The sequence below is a fragment of the Adiantum capillus-veneris genome, chromosome 16 (assembly GCF_014529385.1).
Source record: "Adiantum capillus-veneris isolate H3 chromosome 16, ASM1452938v2, whole genome shotgun sequence".
NCBI classification, from domain to species: Eukaryota; Viridiplantae; Streptophyta; class Polypodiopsida; order Polypodiales; family Pteridaceae; genus Adiantum; species Adiantum capillus-veneris.
The window spans coordinates 147,139,381-147,163,544 of NC_140946.1; the positions used below are offsets into that span (position 1 = coordinate 147,139,381).

A 24,164-nucleotide genomic window follows, 5' to 3' on the forward strand; every position below is an offset into this window, starting at 1 on the left:
ATATTTATGTGCTTGCGTGCCTTAATTATGCATGCTACATTCTTGCATGAATATCGTGACCTGTTTTGGAGAATGGGGATGCCCCTTTGAAACCGTGCCTTTGCTGTTTGCTAACATATTTTTGGGGCTTGTGAATAGATGGTAAATATAGCCCTCTTTGTAGGATGAGGAAATCCTACGACTAGAGGCATTGGTGCGGGTGACCAAAAAGTCACTTAAACATTAATAAATGTAATTTCGCCCGCATTTTTTATTTTGAAGTGTACATAAAAGACTTAACGTCACCATACGGAGTGTTCGTATGTATTTGGTACGTCAGGTGCATAGTTCTCTACATGGCTGGTTGCCAGTGGCCAAGGGCTGCCCACTAGGAGTGCCGTGCTGTGCTGCACAATATATCTCAGAGAGGTGCCCCCCTGCCCTATATATATTTTGCCAAAGGCAGCCTGCCTGACCCACACCTCAGCTCCCATGATATGGAAAAGGGGCAGAAAGCTGGGAAAATGTGGATAAGAGCCACAGAGGCAACTGGGGGCACCTAGAAGGCAAGGGAAAATCTGCACCTAGAGGAATCTACATGGCTATAGAGAGAGCGAAAACCGAGGGCTAAACAAGGCTAAACAGAACCCGACATGGAAATACTATCTCTGGGCAGCACAACCACAAAACTGTTAAAGTTAGTATCATCTCAAGTGAATAGCCGGATGTGATCCCAATATTTATTTTGGCTTTAGGTATTTATTTTATTCTATGTCAAAGTCTGGGTAGGGCAATCTACTGAGGTAGGTATGTAAACAACCCACTGTCCCCATTGTATTATCTATCAATTCATTGCCAAGGTTGGCTGGTTCAGAAATCTCTCTCTCTCTCTCTCTCTCTCTCTCTCTCTCTCTCTCTCTCTCTCGCGCGCGCGCGCGCGTGCATTTTCTCCTTGGTCTGGACGCTTCCGCATCGTTAGACTTTGACATGGTATCAGAGCCTTGGTGGAGCAACTAGCATGTTGAGAAGAAGCAGAGAGAAGCCATGAAGACACACCCCTCCCCCCCGCCGCCCTGCCGATGGCGCCATCCGATCCCCCCTCTGCAATATCGGCGTGTCAAAACGCTAACTATCCTACGTTCTTGGCGTTTTTGGTGTTGCTGCCTTACACTCTTGGCGTTTGTCTATACTTTCCTTGCAGCGTTTTGAAACGCAGAAGGAGTTGGCGTCGTCGTCACCTTGTATTGATTACTGCATGCTTTGGCTGGGCCTTTGCTGTCAGCGTCTTGAAACGCTAAGTGCAAAACCACTTAATGTTGGGAAGTGTGCTCCCTAATCACCAATGGTTTAGCGTTAGGCTATGGAGGATGAAGCCTTAGCTTAATCATGGTGTCAAGGTTAGGGTTAGAAAGATGGCGATTAGAGTTAGGGTTACGCTAAGAGCAAGAGCATAAAGAGAGAGTATAGACACAATGATTGTTGCTAAATTGGCTTTATCTGACAAGAAAATAATTCTAAATGAATTATTGGATTTATAAGTGAGAGGGTTTTCTCGCTTGGAACACCAAGAAAAATAATTCTAAATGAATTATTGGAATTATAAGTGAGAGGGTTTTTCTCACTGGAGACATCCGAGTACAGAGTATTCCTAGTGCGTCATTGAAAGTAATGACGGGAGCATTGAGAACGGGAATATCTGTAAGGCTACCAGGAACGGGTGCTTCTGATGTGTCACAACGGATGGTGACAGGGAGCATCAGTAAAGAAGTATCCGACCATGCGGGAACGGACATCTTTGATGCGTGATAGGATGGTGACATAGAGCATCGTGAAGGAGATTGTACCGTAAGTTTGGTAGGAAAGGACTAGGTGATGGGTATTCCTGATGCGTCACAAGGTGGGTGACGGGTGCATCGGAAAGGGGATATCCATAGTCGAGAGGAAATCCGAACTGGAAAAGAGGAATACGCGTAAAGACGCAAGCACAAGAATAAAGATGGGTTCTGAGAAGCTTTTCTTAAAAAGCGGAATATTTTAAAGAGTTTTCCGGGAAGAGCAGACGCTTTCCCGTGAGGAATCTATGTATGCACTGATGAGAACCGAATTGAGATGGGCTGGGTATGGCCACCATGAGGTAGATTTGGGGCAGATTTGCACACCTGATGTGAGAGGGTTCAAGGGTTGAGGCTGGTTGCAAAAATGCAGATGACTAGGGCAGACAGGGCATGGTGCCTCCAAGGGGGCCTTGAGATGGGTTAGATGGAGGTGGATATTGCTGCCAGAGGCTGATTGCTCAAGGCTGAAAACGAAGCAGCAATAGAGGGCTTGCGATCTGGAGCAGAGAGTGCTGGATGGAGGGGTCGACTTGTTGTTGAAAAATACTACCGGAATGGGCCAAAAGCATGCCCTATGTTTAGGCCGGCCTCTGTTTCCGAGTTTTTTTGCACCTCGAGCTTCGTAGGTGAGGGGTTCAATTCTGAGTGCACAGTTGCACACATTAAGTTTTGGGGCACTAACATAGCTGTGTCTCTCTACGGAGTGATGCAAAACCGCAGATCGGAAACGTTGAAATCACATTAGAGTTGCAAAGTTGCAAGGAATATGGGGGTTGGTGATGGTGAAGATGACGGGGGCAGATAGGGCAGTAGATGACGCCTCCAATGGAGCCTAGAGATAGGCTAGATGGAGGAGGATATGGCTGCCAAAGGCTGATGGCTCGACCCATCTGCTACGGTCCCCCCATTCAGCTTTTGGGAATCTCAATGGGCTCTCACACCTCTATGAACCAACATGGCAACAGTAGAGGGCTTGCGATTTGGAGTAGAAAATGCTAGAGGGAGGGGTCGATCTGTCGCAAATACATGCTTCCAAAATGGGCTAAAAAGCATGCTCTATGTTGAGGCCAGGCCCTGCTTTTATTGGGTTTTGCACCTCGAGATTTGTAGGTCAGGGGTTCACTTGTGAGTGCACATTTGCACACATTAAGTTTTGGGGCACTGAAATAGCCGTAGCTCCCAACGTAGTGATGCATTTGACTTGGAACTGGAATAAGACCTTGCAATTATCTCAGGCTACATGCTTGTTTTTCCGCATGCCCACCAAGGTGTAAGAACATCCGTCAATCATGTTTACGAACTTTTACAGTTCTGACTAACAAAAACCTAATCTAATGGAATTGTTTGGACACGCAGTTTCTGTGAACAAGCTAACAAAATTGCCGAACAATAGGTTTAGCATGTCCACTTGGCACTAGAGTGAATGTGCTTCTCGAGCTTTGAGTGGAACCTAAATAGACGCTAGGAGGATTTTGTGGAGGCATGCACTATTTGATAGTTTAAGGACTGTTGTAGATTCTTTAGACATGGTAGGCTGCCCTACAGTCAAGTTCTTTGCTTAACTAGTAACTTCTACAATTTGCTCTAAAATCTTGGCATATTCTTTGGACTTCATAACCTCTCGATCTCAAAATTGTAACAGATTTAGGATTGGTTTGCTTGTTGGAACTTGGAAAAACAAACTTTTGAGCTCTGATACTTAAACCCTTTGATGGCTAAAACATTCATTGTGGTTTATATGCAGCGATGTTTAATTGAGGAAAATCAAATGAAGACATCTCATTACTCTTCCTAGGTGGTCTTATACTTTGTGCTATATTAGGTCTTGGACCTTGAGTTCATGCATGAAACAATGGACTTGGCTTTCTGCTGGGACTTGTGCTTGCATGTACATGCTCGGAATTGCCACATAGGCTAGCTTTTTGTACATTGTGTGCTTGTGTAGGAAGTTGAAACACTTCTAGTCATAGGCTTACGAACACAGATTGTTGATACAGATGCTCTACCGATGTTGCATTGCATAACATATTTATGGGCTTGAGTGCCTTAATTATGCATGCTACATTCTTGCATGAATATTGTGACTTGTTTTGGAGAATGGGGATGCCCCTTTGAAACCGTGCCATTGCTGTTTGGTAACATATTTTTGTGGCTTGTGAATAGGTGGTAAATATAGCCCTCTTTGTAGGATGAGGAAATCCTACCACTAGAGGCATGGGTGCGGGTGACCAAAAAGTCACTAAGAACATTAATAAATGTAATTTCACCCACATTTTTTATTTTGAAGTGGACATAAAAGACTTAACGTCACCATACGTAGTGTTCGTACGTATTTGGCACGTGAGGCGCATAGTATTGAAGAAAATGAATTTCAAGATACTTAGAAATTTGTACTATTATACAAAAACCTAAATCATAGAACAAATTAGGATATTTGTGAAGACTAACAGATATCATAAACTCGAGTTTAGAATCATTTTATGGCACCAAGTACCACTTTAGTCATCCAATATTGCAAACCACAAAATGGTTTTCATGCCACAATAAAGATTCAGAATCGACTTCAGTCTCAACGACATTCAAATATCATAATACCTTTACTATTGAAAAACAGTGAATACACAAGGAAAACTGAACAGTGATGCATGTCACAGTCTATGGTCTCATCAAAAGGACAAAATTCAAATAATATTTTACTCAAATAACCAAGGTCTTGTCAACAGTCTAGACCATTCACAATGTCAGATGATGCCCAACTACTAGGTAGATCTCCTGCACAGGAAACCTTTGACTTGACCTCGACATGGGCAATAACTCCAACATGCTTTGGGAATTTTGCAATACTGATCTTCCTCTTGTCATCAAGAAAGAACTGCAGAGAGAGAGGGATGGGCCATTAGGCTGCTGTTGTTGCTGCCCTCTAGAGGGTGTGGAAGTCTTTGCTCTACTACGCGTGCACAACTAGAGGAGTGCTCTACCTCTGCATATGATGCCCAATGAATGGGCTGCCTTGAGGGGAAGACTCGAAGGAGAGGACCTGGTGCCCATCGCCCCAACTGAAGGGACCAGTGTTGAGAATTGGTCCCCATTCTACCCACAAGTGCCACACAAAACGCTGCAGGCTGCCAACAAGAAATGCTAGGGAAGGGCCTGCAAAAATGCAGATCAGCCCTTCTCTACGTGGCTGGCTGCCAGTGGCCAAGGGCTGCCCACTAGGGGTGCCGTGCTGGGCTGCACAATATATCTCAGAGAGGTGCCCCCCTGCCCTATATATTTTGCCAAAGGCAGCCTGCCTGACCCACACCTCAGCCCCCATGACATGGAAAAGGGGCAGAAAGCTGGGAAAATGTGGATAAGAGCCACAGAGGCAACTGGGGGCACCTGGAAGGCAAGGGAAAAATACTCTGCACCTAGAGGAACCTACATGGCTATAGAGAGAGCCAAAACCGAGGGCTAAACAAGGCTAAAAAGAACCCGGCATGGAAATACTATCTCACTCCAGGTAGGCACAACCACCAAACTGTTAAAGTTAGTAGCATCTCAAGTGAATAGCCCAATGTGATCCCAAGATTTATTTTGGCTTTAGGTATTTATTTTATTCTCTGTCAAAGTCTGGGTGGGGCAATCTACTGAGGTAGGTATATAAACAACCCACTGCCCCCATTGTATTATCTATCAATTCATTGCCAAGGTTGGCCGGTGCAGAAGTCTCTCTCTCTCTCTCTCTCTCTCTGTGTGTGTGTGTGTGTGTGTGTGTGTGTGTGTGTGTGTGTGTGTGTGTGTGTGCACACCCCCCACCTCCCCCCGCCCCCTGCTCTCCCGCTGCCCCTGCACCTGCCCCCCGCTCGTCGCTGACCCTGCACCACCGCCCTCTGCTCGCGGGCTGCCCCTGCACCCGCCCCCTGCTCGCGCGCTGTCCCTGCACCTCCGTCCCCTGCTCCCATCCTCTGCTCACCCGCTGCCCCTACACCCGCCCCCCGCTCGCGCACGCCCCCCTGCACCCCCATCCCCTGCTCCCATCCTCTGCTCGCGCGCTGCCCCTGCACCCGCCCCCTGCTTGCAGTTTTGGGTCTATCACGATGGCTCTCTCTCCCTATCGCGCTGGGTCTATCGTGAGGTCTCTCTCTCTCTCTCTATCGCGCGATTAAATTTTTTTAACGCCTTGACTTTTTAACCCCCATTTTTTAAGCCTATCGTTTCTTAACTTTAAGTTTTAAGTTTTAAGTCTATCGTGCTCTCTCTCTCTCTCTCTCTCTCTCTCTCTCTCTCTCTCTCGTCGTACTATATGGCGTTTTTCCATTCTCTCTCTCTCTTTGGTGACACCTTGGACCCGGGGAACTACAGGACTATCATGATTGGCCACACATTGGCCAAACTATATGGAGCAGTTCTTGAGGCAGAGCTCAACACATACGCAGAGGCATCAGGTCTACGCGCACCAGGACAGGCAGGGTTTCGACGCACTTTCTCGACCATCGACCACATCTTCGTGCTTCGCTGCCTGATCGACGGAGCGAAAGCACAGAAGAGACGACTCTACTGTTGCTTTGTGGATTTCCGCAAGGCTTTTGACACTATCCCTAGAGATAGACTCTTTCAACGTCTCAGGAGCTACAGATACCATCTGAGATGATATGGGCCATTCATTCTTTGTATGCACAGGTCATAGGCAGAGTGCGGTGCCCAGGTGGAGTATCGGACCCCATTGCTAGCACCATTGGTGTGAAGCAAGGATGCCCCCTCTCCCCGACCCTATTTGGCCTCTACATCGACGAGATAGCAGACTACATCCTACGAGCAGGCGGGGCGGGATCCGACTTGGCAGGTACACCAGTCCATATTATGCTCTATGTAGATGATATTATTCTAGTTTCTGAGACACAGGAGGGACTACAAAGCCACCTACGCGCCTTGGATGATTTCTGCACACATAGAGGGCTCACAATGAACCTTGGCAAGACCAAAGTCATGATTTTCCACACCTCCAGGACAGTCCGAAGTAGAGCAGTGCTCATTGTAGCAGGTGGACAGGTTGAGGTAGTTGATTCATATGTATACTTGGGGGTGACTTTCACTGGCACCACTGGCAGATTTTCCATGACCCAGGCAGCCAGAGACCGGCTTACACGAGGATATGCAGCACTGGCCACATTAGAGCGCAGATGCCACCAGGCCCACTTCCAAGAGCCCCGTACCAAGGGGTGGCTTTTTGACACTCTAGTTACACCTGCCATGATGTACGCTGCCGCAGTATGGGCACCAGGGCTACCAGCATCTCTCTGGACACAGATAGAGCGCCCACAGATCATTATGATTTCTCGTTTGCTCCATAGCAAACCATCAGTACCACACGACATCATCAGAGCAGAGCTAGCGGCACCCCCGATGCTAGTAGAAGCCCTCTTCCAGACAGTTTTCTTCATCCAATGCATGTGAGAGCGACTCACCCGCAGAGCTTTCGAGGCATCGATACAGCTATACCAGGAGGGAGACACCTGAGCATGGTGCTCGCAGGTCACAGAGTGGTTCACATCACATGGCCTAGACATCATAGACTTGCCTCCTTTTCAGTATGATCCCGACTCCCCACACATACGCCTCTCACACCATGAGAGGAATAGAGTTCTCAGACAGGATCTTTGGCAGCTATACATCAGAGAGACATGGATCACACCCAGAGAGCCTCTTCCTACGAAGAGGCAGTACTACAGAGACCACTTCCTGACCATCCTAGCAGATGGGTTCATCCAGAGACCGAGGTACATGGATGTCTACATGCCGCACAGAGCACGGGTCGCCATTGGACAGCTCAGAGTATCATCACACCAGCTAGAGATTGAGGCAGGGAGAGCTGCACATGTCCCCAGAGCAGAGAGGATATGCAGACTTTGCACATCAGACATTGAGAGTGAGGAGCATTTTGTATGCAGATGCAGAGCATATGAGGAGATCAAAGGCAGATACCCGACCTTGTTTGCAGATTAGCCCACCTTACATCAGATTCTTGAGTCCAGAGACCAGAGACAGTTCGGCCGCTTCCTCATAGACGCACAGCAGCACAGGGACTCTCCTTCAGACATCATCAGTCGTGAGAGACGAGCGCCAGACACAGCTCACAGACTTCTTCCAGAGGGACACAGTAGTACCACCATCCCAGACTACTCAGAGAGGAGTGACTCTACAGCAGGCTGAGGAGGTCCGAGCTCGCAGGCGTCCACGTCCCCACGGACGTAGGGCACCCCGACGTCACAAGAGAGAGATCCAGGAGATTCAGGAGCGCTACTACAGATCTCTAGAGGAGAGACGCATCCGGGCTTTTGCCGACCCAGCCGCCATCCTACGGAGATTGTTCACACCTCACCCACCCATGCATCATGTGTTACACCCTGATTACGGGACTAGATAGAGCTAAAGATATGATAGCACTTTCTCTCATGATTGTATATACCCCAGCATATAGGATTGCATTTTTTCCCTGGTTTAGAGCTCCACCCCCCCCTACCCTTGTACCACCTCCCTTCTCTCCCAGTCATTACACAGGATAGCTATTTTTTGCTTTGTACCTTTTATCCTTCACAGGATATCTAGAGGACACTTACCCCCATGTACTTTGATTTGTCTCATAGGCCGATTTCGGCCTCTTATGGACGTAAAAAAATCTTTCTTTCTTTCTTTCTCTCTCTCTCTCTCTCTCTCTCGTCCGTACTCTATCGCTGCCCCTCCCTTGCCATACCTCTTCGCGTTCCCCCACCCGCCCAGCCACCACGCCACGTGAGCTTAGTGGCTCTCTGTCGGACGGCGATCAAGCATGAGGAAGCAGAACGATAGAGCCGACCCCCTAGAGGATGCCAATCAAAAGTGCAAAGAGGAAATGACGGAGACCATTACCAAGATGAACCGCAATCTCTTGGGCACAATAAACATGCTCGAAGGACGCGTGCTGATCCAAGCGAGCACAGCAGAGTAGATCCCTTCTTGGGAAGTTTGTTGTCAGAGGATTACTTCCAAGCGAGGAGCCCTGGAAGGAGTTTTTGCTTCAGCGGCTTAGTGCTAGAGTGCCTCAGGCTGGATGCCCCTAGCGACCTTCGATCGGATGGATTATCACAGAGATGCACAGAGTTGGCCTGAGCAGGAGACTGGAGGACCGTTTTGCTATGAGTCTGCTCCGTTCCTGGGAGCAGCTGCGGAGAGGCTTGGAGCAGCATCAACCTACTTGCACGGAGGAGCGCCTGAGATAGCCCCTTGTTTGGAATCCCATGGTTAGCACTCAGAGAGGCCACTTGGTTGGTAGTAGGCCTCATGTTTCTTGGGGTCCCATGGCAAAGGGTCCAATACGCACTTTATGTGACTGGCTACAGTTTTCAGGCTTGTCAGAGGAGCTTCAGAGCATCCAGCTATAGGGCATGAGAGGGGTGCAGAGCATGTGTCAGGACATCACAGAGGCAGTACCAACTGAGTGGCTCACACCTCTCGAGTCGGTAGCCCCCAGATGGATGGGGGCCTTTACGCGACTGGAGGTTCTCATTGCAGTTCGGGCTTGCTCAGAGACTGTACCCTCCCTGTTTTTCGAGCTATAGGGCGAGGGTCGTTTACACCGAGTTTCAGTAGAGGCCCCATAGGTGGCAGAGTGTTGTTTTCAGAGGATCCGAGTTGTGGGCATCTGTGGGAGGACTTGTGTCATAGATCCTGACCCAGCAGCTCTTGAGACTGGCCACTGGAGGCTGTGGGCTTGGGAGAGCTTTCCAGTGGCACGAGTGCAATGGGATCCTGGAGAGTGGTTTTGGAGGAACCCTTTCTCCTCAACCGACCATCCAGGTGTCCCTTTCTTTCAGTACATTGTTCGACCTGGGCATCACATACTGGCATGTTAGGTACAGCGGAAGTGAATGTTGAACTTTGCTCAAGATGAGTGCTCCGAACTGTGCTCAAGGTTCCTTTTACTTAGTGTTGCCAAGAAACGCGTTTCTTCACTCATGAAATGTACGAAACGTGTTAGAAACGTTTCTGTATGAGTTTGGACGTTTCAAAAGTAAAGTCAAGGCTCATGTTACATGTAAACCTTGAAGCCTCTTGTTCTTTGTTTTGGTCATGAAATCCTCAATGTCATGAATGTAGCTTCTGTCTTGCTTCTAATGATGAAAGTTAGTCCTATTCTCCCTCTTTTTCATGTCTAATTGTAAGGTAATGCTTAAAACATAGATCTTAGCTTATACCACTTAAACTTACGTACATTTCTTTAGTTTGCACGAAACTTGTGTTTTGGCGTTTCTTTCTGGGACGAAACCGTTTCGAAACTTCTGAAACTCATTTCAAACGAAACGTTTCGAAACTCCGTGGCAACTATGCTTTTACTTATGGAAGGGAGAGCCTTCCGTTCCTTTAGTGAGAGAGTGCAATGGACACAAACAAAGTGGATGAACACTGTGAATGAAGGTGCATGAGACTGAGAGATAGAGAGAGAAGAGAATACGACACCGGGAAGTTGTCAAACCCTCCTCCAAGGGCCCCATTCTCGATGGCGATAGTGGTCTACTATTGATTGCACAATCTGGTACAAGATGCTGATGCAAAACTATGTGATGCTATGTCGAGGCTGACGGTGGTGCTGACGATGACGAGACTAGGGCTGAAAACTGAATGCTTCGGAGACGACGACGACGAACTTGTTGCTGTGGCTTTGAATGCTGAAAACGCTGCTTCTTCTTGCTGTCAAAAATGCTGGCTTGTTGATGGAAAACTCTGGTTTTCTATGGCTGAAAAACGCAGGTCTGCTGTCTAGGAAAACGCTGGCTATGGGGCTGAGTTCGCTGCTTTTGCTGTCCTACAAAAACGCTGGAACAGGGGGCTGAATCAGCGCTGTCCAAGGCTGAAGTCGCTGGTTTGATGGTCTTCAAAAACACTGGAGATGCTGGTCATAAAAACGCTGATCTGCTGGGTCTTTAGTCGTTGGAAAAACTGAGTCTTTAAGGCTGAATTCGCTGCTGCAAAATGACAAGTGCAGGGCTGAAAAACTCCAGGCTGAGGGGGGGTTGTTCTTGCTAAGAGTGGAAGAGAGAAGCCTGGTGCATTGAATTGCCTGATGCCCTTTCTCCTCCTCTGCCAGATAGAGCTAACCCTAGGTTGCTTATATATTTCATTAGCAAAATTGCCCTACCTAGTTCCCAACAAAAGTCACTTAATAAATAAGTTAAAAATGTCAAAAATAGGGAAAAAAGGTTTAATGCACTGGAAAATTCCCCTGATGGAATCTGATGGTAATGCTGATGATCATGCTATGTGCAACGGGAGGATATGCATCTAAATTAAGTGTCTGGACATGCACGGTCTGCGAACAGACTCACAAAAGTACCAGATCACTTCCTATTCTAGACTGACTTGATTGAACTGAACCCTGGCATGTTGTAGTTTGTCCACGGACACATAGGTTGGATGTGTCACGTGACATGGCAGCACGGAGAGAGGCTCGTCCTGCTACAACACCTCATTGGCAGGAGGAGGGCCTCAGCTAAGTTCTTGTCAACTTTTTGGGCGAGGTTATGGGACTCCACATTCCCGCGGCGAGTCACTTTGTTCCAGTGGTTGGTTGCACATCGAGCTACATCAGTTGGGATTGGCTTGTACATAGTGGTCTCTCGACAGCATGCGCAACTTGTAACCATCCTATGGAGAGTCAGCGTCATTGTCTTTGGGATTGTCCTTTGGCACAACAGGTTTGGCTTCGTGTCCTTCGGCTGATGCAGCTCTTTCCATGGCACGGCGGCAGTACACTAGGGGGGCAGCTGCTTGGTCCACTCTCACGGGCCCGGCACTTCAGTTTGAGCTGTCGTCCACCAGCAGGATGATAGTGATGCAGGGGGGTTGACCTACACTCCAGCTTGCTACAGAGCTTACTCCACAGGAGTGGTGCAGTGAGAGAGAGGAGTGTTGGAGCTCATCCGTGGCCTAACACTCTAGATCATCTGGCGGGCCCGCTCCTTCCGCATGTTTGAGGCTCGCCTTGTACCACCAGTAGAGACTGTTCGAGATCTTTGGCTAGAGCTGATCGATACTCTCAGAGGACAATTCGAGAGACTCCAAGGCAGCTCCGACCGCTTGCGGGAGCGTAGAGAGGCTTTCCTTCGACTGTGGCGCCCTGGGCCTTTCTTCACCATGGTCCAGGGTGTGCTGAGATGGCACTACCGTCCACCTGTGTGGCTTTTCCCTCCTCCCATCTCTTGATTTAGCCTCAGTGTACATATGTTGTTTTTTCATTGGAGAGTCTCCCCCTTATGATTGTTGTAGCCCTCTCTAGTAGAGGTGGTTGTAGCCGTATGGGCAGTTTCATTAACTAATAGAAGAATCTTTTTCTCGGGGAATTTTTTTTTCTTTTGCACCAATTCAAGCATGAAACGAAGAAGCAAGCAAGACAATTCTTCCTGAAGTTCAAGGATCGAGGGACACATGAAGCAGCTTGGGTGGATGAGGAGTTCTTCACCGATTACCCAAATTTGCTTGCCTCATACAAGGACGCTATGCAAAGCAATACCTTTACCTCACCTTAAGCAGGAGGGGACATGCTTCATCGACTGCGAGAGCCAGTTTTCCCCTTCTTACTAGATAGGAGCGTCTAGAATCCTAGGAGGATAAGCGCTAGCAAAAGACTACAGATCAACCTAGCGTTTTCATCTCAGATCAGACCTGGCTTTTTTGGCAAGGAAACCCAGCGTTTGCAGATTTCAGCCCTAGCGCCAGCTCCAAGCTTGCAAATCGGCAGAGCAGATCAGCCAGTGTTTTCAGTTTTCAGCCCATCTTCCTCGCGGAACCGGTTGGATTTGACCTCGTTTGCCTCTCCATTGCGGTCCAGTACTTCGGCAACCCATCGAGCCTCCCCTCGGCCATTCCCTCGCCGGCACCGAGTGCTTCATCTTGTCCATCATCGGCATCGTCAAGGTCTGTTCAAATAACGACTAAATTGAAAGAGATGCATGACACACGAGACGCGGAGTGGCGGAGTTCCACCCCAAGAGAGCACTGGCCCCAAACCTTGGTGTCCCTTTTGGTATTTCTTTATATTGCTTCACCATAGTACAACTGTTGGGACTCTTGGTCTGCTTCCGCTCTTGTGAGAATGTCATAGAAGAGGCCCCCAGCCTGTATTTAAAGGCCCTTGGTCTACCAAAAGCAGTTACATGAAAAGCATCCAGTCCTAAAAGCATTTGGTCTCCAAAAGAAACCAATGCAATTTCAAGGAAATCTGTACAGTATGCCATGTCAGCAACCACCAACGTGAAACACGGAATTCCGTACACCTGCCACATGGCATTGTTAGCGCGATTTGCGGGACATTCCATACAATCATGCCACATCATCAACTAATTGCACATGTCTTCTATGTGTGTGGATCTTGCTATTTTTTTTAATGTTATGCCCCTAGGCACTTGGCCCCAGCGGACGCGTGTGTCGTGTCTCGTTATTTGAAGTTCTTAAAGTTGTTCAGTTTGTTCTTTCCTGTCGACACGTGGTGCCCTCCCGTTATAATGGTATTAGAGCCGAGGGGCCTAAACCCTAGAAGAAGTAGAAAAGCAGAAGTTCAACTTACAAATCCTCACTGAGACTATGGAACCCAGAGAGTGGCGAAGTTCCACCCCAAGAGAGCACTAGCCACAAACCCTCGCGCCCCCTCCGGTACTTCTCCTTTTGAAGTTTTCCTATGCTGGAGCTACTAATTGCATTTGGAATGGAATAAATTTTCTCAAGAGTAGCTCATCCTTTCAACCGGCACAAATATGTGAATATCTTCCCATTTTAACTAGCACAAGTGAGGTACTTTCCATTTTAAAGAGAGGGCACCAAGACAAGTTCAAAACAGATACCATCCATTTCAAACAAATTCCAAACAGAATCACCAAACAAGTTCTCAAACCAAATTAAGAAACCTACTAAATCAAATTGAAAAGCATTCTCACCGTCAGTGGAGCTCGAAAAGACGACTACACCAAAAATTAGGGCTAGGTTTCTTCCATATATTTGTAGCCAACCGCAACATGGTCCATAAGCTCTTGAATGGTCGAAATCATCTTGGACAAAGAGTGTTCTTGTAGTGGTGATGGTAGTCCCAAGATATAGCCATTACACTAGGCCTCCAAGGTTATTGGTTTGAGAAAAGACACTTTTGAGAGAAGTCCGAATATTTTAAGTTGGAACCTGCTAGGGTTTTCGTGGCAAAAGCTGCACTCCGAAGAAAGATGTCAAATTCATGTAACTTCGAGCAAAAATTTTCTTGAAAGCTTGCCAAGTCCTTCGAGTGTGGAGCTTGGTAGCTATAGACATCCACCACTGCATGGCACTGCCTTTGAGAAAAGCGGTGGCCCGAAGGATCTTTGATTCTTCTGAGTAATTCTTCATGGCATAGATGTTATGAAACTATTGAAAAAATTGTAAAGCTTTCCTTGGATCTTTCTCTCCCGAAAAACGACAAAAATTTGTGGTGAACTCTGGAAGTGCCATTTTCCTCTGTCCACTCTTTGGTAGGACCGGTATGCTTTCAAAAAAGCACACGACTCTAGCTCTGATACCAGTGATGGGAGGGCACCACATGCTGATAGGAAAGAACAACCTGAACAACTTTAAGCACTTCAAATAACAACTAAATTGAAAGAGACGCACGACACACGAGACACAGAATGGTGGAGTTCCACCCCAAGAGAGCACTAGCCCCAAACCCTGGCGCCCCTTTCGGTATTTCTTTATATTGCTTCACCAAATTACATTGTTGGGACTCTTGCTCTTCTTCCGCTCCTGCGCAAATGCCAGAGAAGAGGTCCCCAGCCTGTATTTAAAGGCCCTAGGCTTACCAAAAATAGTTACATGAAAAGCATCCAGTCCTAAAAGCAGCTGGTCTCCAAAAGCAACCAGTGCAATTTTAGGGAAATCCGTACAATATGCCACGTTAGCAGCCACCAACGTGAAACGCAAAACTCCATACAGCCACATGGCATTGTTAGCGCGATTTGCGGGACTGTCCGTAGAGTCATGCCATATCATCAGCTGATTGTGAAGGTCTTTAGTGTGTGTGGATCCTACTAATGTTATGCTCCTAGGCACTTGGGCCCCCATAAGCTGGTAGGAACTCTTCTTCAAAAGTGACCCACTTGGCGAGGATCTGTAAGTTGGTGAGAACTTCTGCTTCTTCTACTTCTTCTAGGGCTTAGGCCCCTCGGCCGGGATCTGCAGGTTGGCTGAAGTCTTCAGTGGCTTGACTCATTAGGAGTTTGTGACAGCAAGGGAAGAACAAAAGCCATACCGAATCAAGGGACCTCAAGTCCGACTCTGGGGGTGCGTGCGTTGTGATTTGTGGTGCAAAATGCAGATGATGTGGTAGGCTGTATGGTGATGACATGGTAGCTGGTGACGCATTGCTTTCTGCCAGTTTACCAAAAGCGCTGATTTTTTGGGCAATTAATTTTGGATATGGGGCTTTAGGTGCCCTATTTTCAGCAGATTTGCTTTTGGGCCGCGTGCCTTTAAATATGAGCCTTGTGGGTGAGCTATGGCAGATGGAGTGCATAATTGCATATTTGCAGAGCAACTCGGCCTGCAGTTGTAAGTTTGTGGATTACTAATGTAAACCGAAAGGGGTGCTTGACTTAGGGGCCAATGCATGTGGGTAGAAAACTACTCTCTTATGTGTCTAAACTTCAATTGTTTTAAAGCTCCAGTGTTATCATTTTTCAAATTGAACTCCACGCCAATGACTTGCCGATTACATTAGTTTAAGAAGCAGATCAATTTTTCTACCTTCAATCTTCTGGATCCATTAATTGCAGCTGTGATCTAAAAATGTCTCAAGGTTCAAGGGTGTTCTAAGACAAATTAAAAGGATGTCTGTTACCTGCAACTTGTGTGTGTGCATGAGCATGCATGCGTGGCGATAAGCTCATGTGTGAATTGCGTGGGTGTGTTATAACCTTGTCAGTGCAAGTTGCTTTTGCAAGCTTAAAAATTAGCCTTTTATTCAATCTTCACACTTACGGCAAATAGCTTATTCCTACTTGGCTCTGAATTTAAAAATGTTTGCTTTAAAGTTTATTTGTCCTGTTTATGCTGGTCACTTTAAAACTGATAGTTTTTTGAAGCTTCAGCATTTTGTAGTTTTGATAGTTTTTTGAAGCTTCAGCATTTTGTAGTTTCCTTGTGAGTTGACACATTGTCTGCTTTCTGGAATCAGCATACATGTTGCAGTTGACGGAAGCCAATGCTGGAAGGATAAGAAGTTTTCCACATGTGGAGGGCAATTATGCATTGCACGTGTATATTCCGGGTATGTTATACATTGTTTCGGAGGTCTTATTGCCTTGCGTTAATTCTTAATACATGACTTGACACTGCGCATGACTAAAACATGCGGATCACAGTGTGCCTTGGCAACAATTTTGACATTGTAGGCACAACAGGTCAATGGCCATTCAGACTCTAAATTACTGTTAAATTCATCCATATGATTGGTTAGGAGTTCTTACTGTCTCGCTTTGGCTATGCCTTTTTTTGGTTCTTGAAATAATCAAAATTTTGTGGGTGACAATTGTTTTTTCTTTGAATTTCTGTTGAATTGTGTAAGCATTGCAAGGATTATCAACACTTTTAAATACAATTCTGCCAGTTCGGTTGGCTTAACCTGGATTAGTATCTTTACTCCCGTAGTGTCATTAGTTCATATGTGGCTCTTTTTCGTTGATTTTAATTGTATTTTGCAACTCCTGTTTGCAGTTTAGGTGCTAAACAGTATTTGATTCATTTGAAGCCGATGGTACAGTTTGGTAGCAGATGTGTAGTGCAGGAGGCTGGATCCACACTGTTGGAAGGCACTCAAAGTAGTCTTTGCAAAGTGTCCTTGTGAATTGCGATAACCACCTCTAGGTACATGGGAAAAGCAATTGGCCAGCTTGAGTTGCACACCAGATTAGTCCATTTTGAAGCAACATCAAGCATTTTTAAGGAAGTCATGTTGACTGTTCTTTCCATCGACCATTTCTTTCCATTGACCATTATCAGTCTTATTCTTTTGATATGTATTGCAATTCTCCCATCTGTGCAAAAGGATGAAACAGGCTGCCATTTTGATTGACAGCCTCTTGTTGTTGTATTCAATGAGTGAAGCCAAACGAGCTCTATTTTTCTTTCTGATTTTGAGGTTGTGATGATAAATATTCACATATGAGTGCAAGTTGAAGATCAAATTATAAATTGGCTGACACAGCCAAAAGAGCCAAGGGCAGGCGGGGCGGGCTGGGCTGATGCACACAGGCGGGCGGGCTGGGCTGGGCAGATGCGCGCAAGGGCAGGTGGGGGACGGGAGGCAGCAAGGGGGGGGGGGGCAGCGATGGCGCAGCGGGGGGGGGGGGGGGGGCGAGCAGCAGTAGCGAGCCGCGCAGCAGCCCGCTGCCCTCACCTCGCGCTGCCCCCTTCTCGCGCCGCCATCCCCCCCCCCCCCCCCCCCCCCCCCCTCCCCCGTCTTCGTCATTCCCGAAGGTTCCTGCACTTGGCTCTGCAACACTGCTTCTTCGGACAGTGCTCGGCGTGCTCGGTTGCAGAGTCTCTTCACCGTCCGCTTCTTCGCCACAGCAGTAGACACAGATGGAGGCTCCAGCTCCGCCACAAGAGGGACTCATCCGAAGCCCCCTTGCCCAACCCCGCTGAGCCCACCATTCGACTTGCTCTATCGCTGACAGAGCAAGCGAGCCTAGCCGCTGAGGTTGAGTGTTTGCAGGCGACTTCGGTCATCTGCAAAATTCTCGGCACCCGTCCTAGCAGAGGAGAGCTGCGAGACCTTCTCCAGGCCCGCCTTCTCGCAGAGGTGGGCAAGATCTTGGATGTCCAGATTCTTGGACGGGGGTACTACCAGATCGAGTTCGAGACCTCCGAGATGGCTTCCAAGGTCATAGCTATGAGTCCACTGGCCATCCGAGCATCACGCGCCCACTTTCGACAGTGGCGACATGGGTTTGACCCGACTTCGGATGTGCTAGTAGAGGAGGCAGACATCCCCATCTCAGTCTGGGTTTATGGAGGGAGTACCTACCACTTCTCTCCTGGATTGGCTCCGCCATCGGGACTGTCCTGGAGTCACCTCGTACGGCAGCATCAGTAGCTGCCAAGGTGGCTGGCATCCCCTTAGTTCGAGTTTTGGTCAGAGATACCCACACGCTTTCGAAGGTCATCCTTTTGCCTCGTGTGAGTGGGGGTTGGTTTAGACGGAGTGTGGAGTACTCGGGTCTCCCGAACCAGTGCTTCATTTGCAGACAGATGGGCCACCTAGCGAAGGCCTGTCCACGGAGGAGGCCACGACCTGCACCTGAGCCTCAGCCCCAGCCTGCCAAGGCTGGGCCGCAGCCACAGCCAGCGGCACAGAGCACAGATTCAAAGCCACCCTCCGAGCTTGGGGCTCCAGCGGAGGAGGGGTGGCAGCAGGCCCGTGGGCATCGACGCCAGGGGCCACAGCGACTGCCTGGCACTCAGAGTGGCCCTCAGGTGCCTACTCAGCAGCAGTGGGTTCCCACGGGGAACCGCTTTGGTCCTCTTGAGCAGGAGGAGCCCCCTACGCCAGCCTCCACCTCCGCTTCACCCTCGCCAGCCGCCCCCCCTTCAGAGTTCCCCTCCTCCTCGTCATCCTCCCCCCCGCCCTCTGCTCCCGTCCACTCCCCACCTCGCCCCTCTCCCTTTGTCGCCCCACCCCGCTTTTCCCCCCCCCCCCCCCCCCCCAGCTCCTTCTCCCCCCCCTCCTGCTCCAGTTCCACAGTCGACTCAGGAGACTGGTCCCTCGCCGGCGGCTAGGAGATCTCTTGGCAGCGCCTTTGCCACGAGTCGCCTAGCGAGAGAGGGTCAGCCCTTCTTGCGGCCCCCTCTGCAGATTCAGACATCTTCCCTTGCAGCTATCCCTCGTGGTCTGACAAGCATTGACCTCCGACGCCGCTGGGATTTCTTCGACTACGGGTTCACTCCCTTTCTCGGCGATTCCGCAGCAGACCACGAGGCAGCTTGCTTCAGGGTCCATGCTTTGTTCCTCGCCGCTAGGGGGACAGAGGCCTTGGACTCCGCAGTTGGTTTCTCCTTCCCCCTCTGTGGTAGGACCGAGACAGAGTGGTCCCTCAACTCAGTGGTGGGATGGTTGCATACACAGGTTCTCGAGTTCTCTCACCACATGGGAGAACTTGGAGTTACAAATTTGCTGCAGACTTTGTGGCCACTGGCCAAGTTTGCGGTGACACCCCCAGACTCAGCAGGATGTAGGCACATTGTGGTGTACTTTTTTGCTGATACGCAGTGTTTGCCTTGCTATGTATACATTCATGAGGACTCCTGGAAAGAGGAGGTTGCCTTACGCACAGCTCGCTCTGCTTGGGCTTGGGCTAGGCACTCACTGCAGTCTCGCCTATCTAGAGGATGCTCGGATGCGGATTACTCCCCATCCAAGCCAGCCTCGAAGATAGCCTGTCTTGGTGCTGCGGCAACATCTGTTCTCTCTCGCTCCCCATGAGGATCGTCTCGTGGAACGTGCAGAGACTAGGTGGGCCCCAGTTTCAGTGACAGCGGGGCCGATTGCGTCAGGAGCTTCAGCGTTGCCTTGTGGGAGGAGAGATTGATCTCCTTATGCTTCAGGAGCACCATCTGTCTGAGAGCCGCATTCAGCGATGTGGTCAGATTCTGCGTGGACGATATGATACCTTTTGGTTAGCTGCTTTTGGACCTGGAGGCATCCAGGGTGGGGTATGTATGACTATTGCGGACTCTTTGCAGCAGGCCATTATGGGCAGAGGGATTATTGTGCCAGGCAGGGCTCAATGGATTACTATGTAGGTTCAGGGTGGCCTTGTGGGCTTCGTGAACATCTATGTGCCCAATGTGGCGAGTGCTCGTGCAGAGTTTTGGTCACAGATTGTTGAGTCTTTGCCACATATGACCATTCGTGTGTAGGAGGGGACTTCAACATGTTGGAGGACCCTTCTGACAGGATTGGAGGCATCCATGCTACTGTGCATGGAGTCCAGTTAGCAGCTTGGGAGAGGTTGTGTATGACTTTGAGGGTCTCTGATACATTGCAGCACTCTGGCTTTGTGAGGCCTCCAGAGAGTCTTGCCTTCTCTAGATTGGACCGCAGAGTGGGAGGAGTGAATCTATCGCGGATAGATCGCTTCTACACTAGTGACCACTTCAGTGACTTGGGGGGATCAGTGGCATCCTGGTAGGGACATCCTTCTCGGACCATGCACCAGTGATCCTCACAGTGGCAGACAGGCAGAGGAGTGGGAGCACGATGCTTCGCATCCCAGAGCGGGTCTTGTTGGACTCAGCACTCAGAGAGAGGGTAGAGGCTCTTTGGACAGAGGGCATGGACAGCCAGGCTCTACCTGCAGACAGAGTGGCCTTAGGCCTAGCTCAGCTTAGCCACTTTTTTCTCCAAGAGTCTCTGGCTCGACGGGCTGCAGCGAGAGAGGAGGAGTAGCGTCTCAGACGAGGCATTGCTTCATTACAGAGGATGCAGGAGCAGCATCCAGACATTCCATGGTTGGAGGAGCAGTTACAGCAGGCTCGACAAGAGCTTGCTTGCACAGAGGAGAGGCGTCATGAGTTTGCCTTTCACCGACAGGCATCTCAGTGGACTCGGGTGGGTGATAGAGTGACTAGGTGGGTGACAGAGTGACTGGTGTCACCAGCGTGTGACTACTATCTGTCCTTTTTGTTGATTTCTTTCTTATTATCTATTTACTTTCACTTTTTGGAAACACCCCTCAGGAAATCTAACTGCCCTGCATTGCATAGCTAGTGTGGAACTGTCCAGAGGGAGTCCAGGCCTGAGGGCAAGAGAGCACTAAGGTTGGACAAGGACTATGGTTAGCCAAGTGGGGTCATTGACTAGCCAAAGTGGAATCCTTTGCTACAGAGGCTACATTTCAGTTCTGGATGTGGCCGCAGTGTACAAAGAGGGTCGGATGACCTAGAAAGATACAATGGCAGCATCTCCTAAAATTTAGGGAACTGCTATTTTGGGACCTGAAAATGTGTTGACGTCATTACCTCCGGAATGACAAAGGGAACATTTTCTTACTCTGCCGTGAAGTCAACTGGGCAACCGGTTGGGATATTTTTAGGCGGCAACCCCGAAACGGGAAAATGCTTGTAAATGTGCCAAGTGGCACATTCTGGTGCAGTTTCTAATGCAAGAGAGAGTTGGCGCTGAATTTTAAGCTGGGAGAGGCTCATTTGCAGCTTTTGTCACAGGTTAAGAGCTATGGAGTGCTTGCTTTCCCTCTTATGCACAGTGCGGTGCCAGGAGTGATGCCCTGCACGCTACGCACTGCCCTCTCTCTCCCCTTTGGCAGTATGTTATGCCCCTCTAGTGGGCTTTTCATTTGACCAATGTACAGTTGTGTGGGTTCATGCGCGATTGCCGAGGCAAGAGCCTCTTGCACAGGTACTGGATTAGCTAGCGGCTAATCCCCCCGCAGGTACAGGTGAATTCGGAGAGGTTTCACGCCAGAAATCTCGTCCGATTCAAAGGGCAAGTAGCCCTACAGGTGCGGGAGCTCGAGGACTTGCTAGGGATGCGACCGGCACGCGGAACGGAGCCCGAAACAGTGAATTACAGCCTGCTGTGTATTTTTGCAGGTTTAGGGTTTTGGCCCTAAATGGACCCTAATACCCCCAGGAGGTTCGGGGATGCAAGGGGACCGCTGTACAGGCGATCTGGCGCATTTTCAGGGCTGAAAACAGAGAATCCAGCGTGCTGCAGATTCTCGCCAGGTTTTGTAAAGTGCCCGTATGCGTCGGGAAAGTCGGCCAATGCGTGGGAATACTGACCGTGAAGGGTTCTAGTACAGTTATGCTGCCGAAATCGGGCTGGAACAGTGGAAATTCAGCCGAGTTTGTGCGGGGCAGCTTGTAGGAACCACAGCATTTATTCCCTCTTTTGAACAATAAAGAAATACCGAAAGGGGCGCCTAAGTTAGGGGCCAATCTGGTGTCTGTCCACTCATACAGGTGCAATCTAGCAGCCTGTATCCCTCTCCCCTTTGATGTGTCTTGAAAGTACAGGTAAAATAGACGACTAATAATGGGTGAAAGCTAAATCAAGGTTTAAAGTAAAGTCTACCGCCCTTTTTGGATCAAACAGGCCGGTTTCATGGTTCCATCGACGGGATTAAATCACTTTTTCCCATAGAAGTGAGCCTTGGTCAGTTTTGGGCTTGAAGACACAGGGGATCATAGACCAGACACAGGGAATTGCAATTATGGTTGACAGACCAGATGATGTGACTGAAGAGGTTTCCTCTTCACAGGGTCAACAGACACATGAAGAGGGTGAGTCGTCAAGACCACCACAGACAGATGATGATATATTCAGGACCCAGTTGGCTACTGCTGTGGCTATGTTCACACAAGTAATGCAGAACCCGAGGTTTTTAGCCTTTCTGCAACCTCCTGTTCCGTCTCAGCAACTTGGGTCACTGGATCATATTCAAAAGCCTTTTAAGGCTCGAGCACAGGTGATTCATACCGCACAGTCAATGGAAACACCTGTACACTTGACGGAGAACATGCAGTCTCCACAACTTATGCCTAAGGTGCAAGAACAGGTGGCTGAGATGCCAGTCTTTCAAGCTGTACCAGTTCAGCCCGCCACCTTTCAGCAGCCTATAGCTGGTTCTAATGGGCAGGGAAGCAACCTACAGGCTATGCAACAGGTCTTCCCACCACCTTCAGTACACCCTGGCTATTTTGGAGGTGGATCCGTATTCCAAAGCATGGCTGGTCATGCACCTGGAAATCAGTTTTATACGCCAGGAACAGTGTTTGGGGGTGCTCAAACGATGATGCCTAACCCCATGTACAGTGTCATGGGTATGCAACCAGGGTTTCAAAGCACTCAGGGACAATTTGGGATGCCACAAGCAAATTTTGGTATGGCTGGAATTACAAATCAGCAGCCAAATATGGCATTTCCAGGTCAAGTTAATAGCGGCCAAGGAACACAGATGAACCCTATTAGTGTTCCCATGTTTCAGTCACTTCCATATGACAATTTAACGCCGCTGGAGAGGCCAACTCCGTACAAAGAAGGTGGCAAAGGAGTGTCATTCACGACCTTTACAGGGTTTGATGACAGGAAGAAGGCTCTTTCATTCCTCCAGCAGTTTGACAAGGCCTATGCAGGGGGAAACTTTACAGAGGCTTCAAAGGTCCGCAAGGCAGCCACTTTCTTGACAGGGAATGCGGGACAATGGTGGACAACTTTATTGCTTCAAGGGCAAGCTCCGTCCACATGGATTTACTTCAAGCAGATTTTTGCAGCAGCTTGGTTATCTGATGATTTCGAAGCAGATGTCATGACAGAATGGCACCAGCTTAATGCTGCCACTTGCAGAAATCTGGATGATTACAATCGGAAGTTTTGGAAAGCTCTACTTCCAGTAACTTCCTATAGGTTTGTGCCATTGACAAAACAGATTGAAAAATACTGTTGTGGCCTACCTAAAGGATTGAGAAAGTACTGTACGAAGACAAAAGTCACTACTTTGACGCAGCTCATCGAGGTAGCAAACACTGGCAATGGTTTGCTCAAGGGAGAAGATTGTGAATTTAACACTAGCGTCAAGGCAGGATCAGGCAAGAAAAATTCAGCCAAGAAGCACGTTCCCAATGAGGCTCCTAAAGGGACTCAGGAGTCAGCCAACGCAGGGAAAGATACAGCTACGGCTGAATCAGAAAAGGGACCAGCAAAGAAATGGAAAAGACGTTTTCCTTGCAAGTCAGAAGAGCAAAAGAAGGTCCTGAGGACAGAGAACAAATGCTTTATATGTGAGCAGCCTGGCCACATTGCTTACAACTGTCCTATGTAGATGCTGAAGAATTTTACATCATGACACTGGACGGATGTGATGTGTTGTTAGGTATTCCTTGGTTGTTTCGTGTACAGGGAATCCTGGATGCCTACAACAAAAAGATCACTGTACAGAGCAGGGGAAAGACTCACATTCTGGATGTAAAGCTTAAAGGGGAGTCTATTCCTACTGTATCAGCTTCTGCTATTACTTCTGTAATGAAAAAGCATCTTTCTGCGTACTTGGTTTTTGCACGTGAAGTGTCAGATTGTGATGAATCAAATTTATCTGTGCTAGATAAAGAAAGGTCAGTGTTTTTACAACAGTACAATGACTGTTTTTCCGATTCATTACCGTCTCAATTACCACCAGAGAGACCCGAGGACCATGCGATAGATTTGGTGCCAGGCAGTAGCCCACCAAATAAGCCTCCGTATAGGGTTAGTGCGGCTCAGCAGAAAGAGATAATAGGCCAAGTACAGGAGTTGTTAGAAAA

At 48.6% G+C, this 24,164-nt stretch overlaps 1 protein-coding gene and 1 pseudogene across 6 annotated transcripts in view; both read left to right on the top strand.

The window, feature by feature from the left end:
• The window catches only part of LOC147440025 (uncharacterized), a 58,879-nt gene that overhangs the window by 3,536 nt on the left and 31,179 nt on the right, over positions 1-24,164 (top strand). For 4 of the 6 annotated variants that reach the window (XM_086485719.1, XM_086485722.1, XM_086485721.1 and 1 more), the window contains exon 3: positions 16,021-16,113. In XM_086485719.1, coding sequence (XP_086341845.1) covers positions 16,021-16,113 — 93 coding nt within the window. Of the gene's footprint in view, positions 1-16,020; positions 16,114-16,559; positions 16,975-24,164 lie in introns of those variants that run through there. The other 2 variants (XM_086485723.1, XM_086485724.1) reach the window with 2 other exon arrangements.
• Positions 5,134-8,387, top strand: LOC147440026 (uncharacterized; annotated as a pseudogene).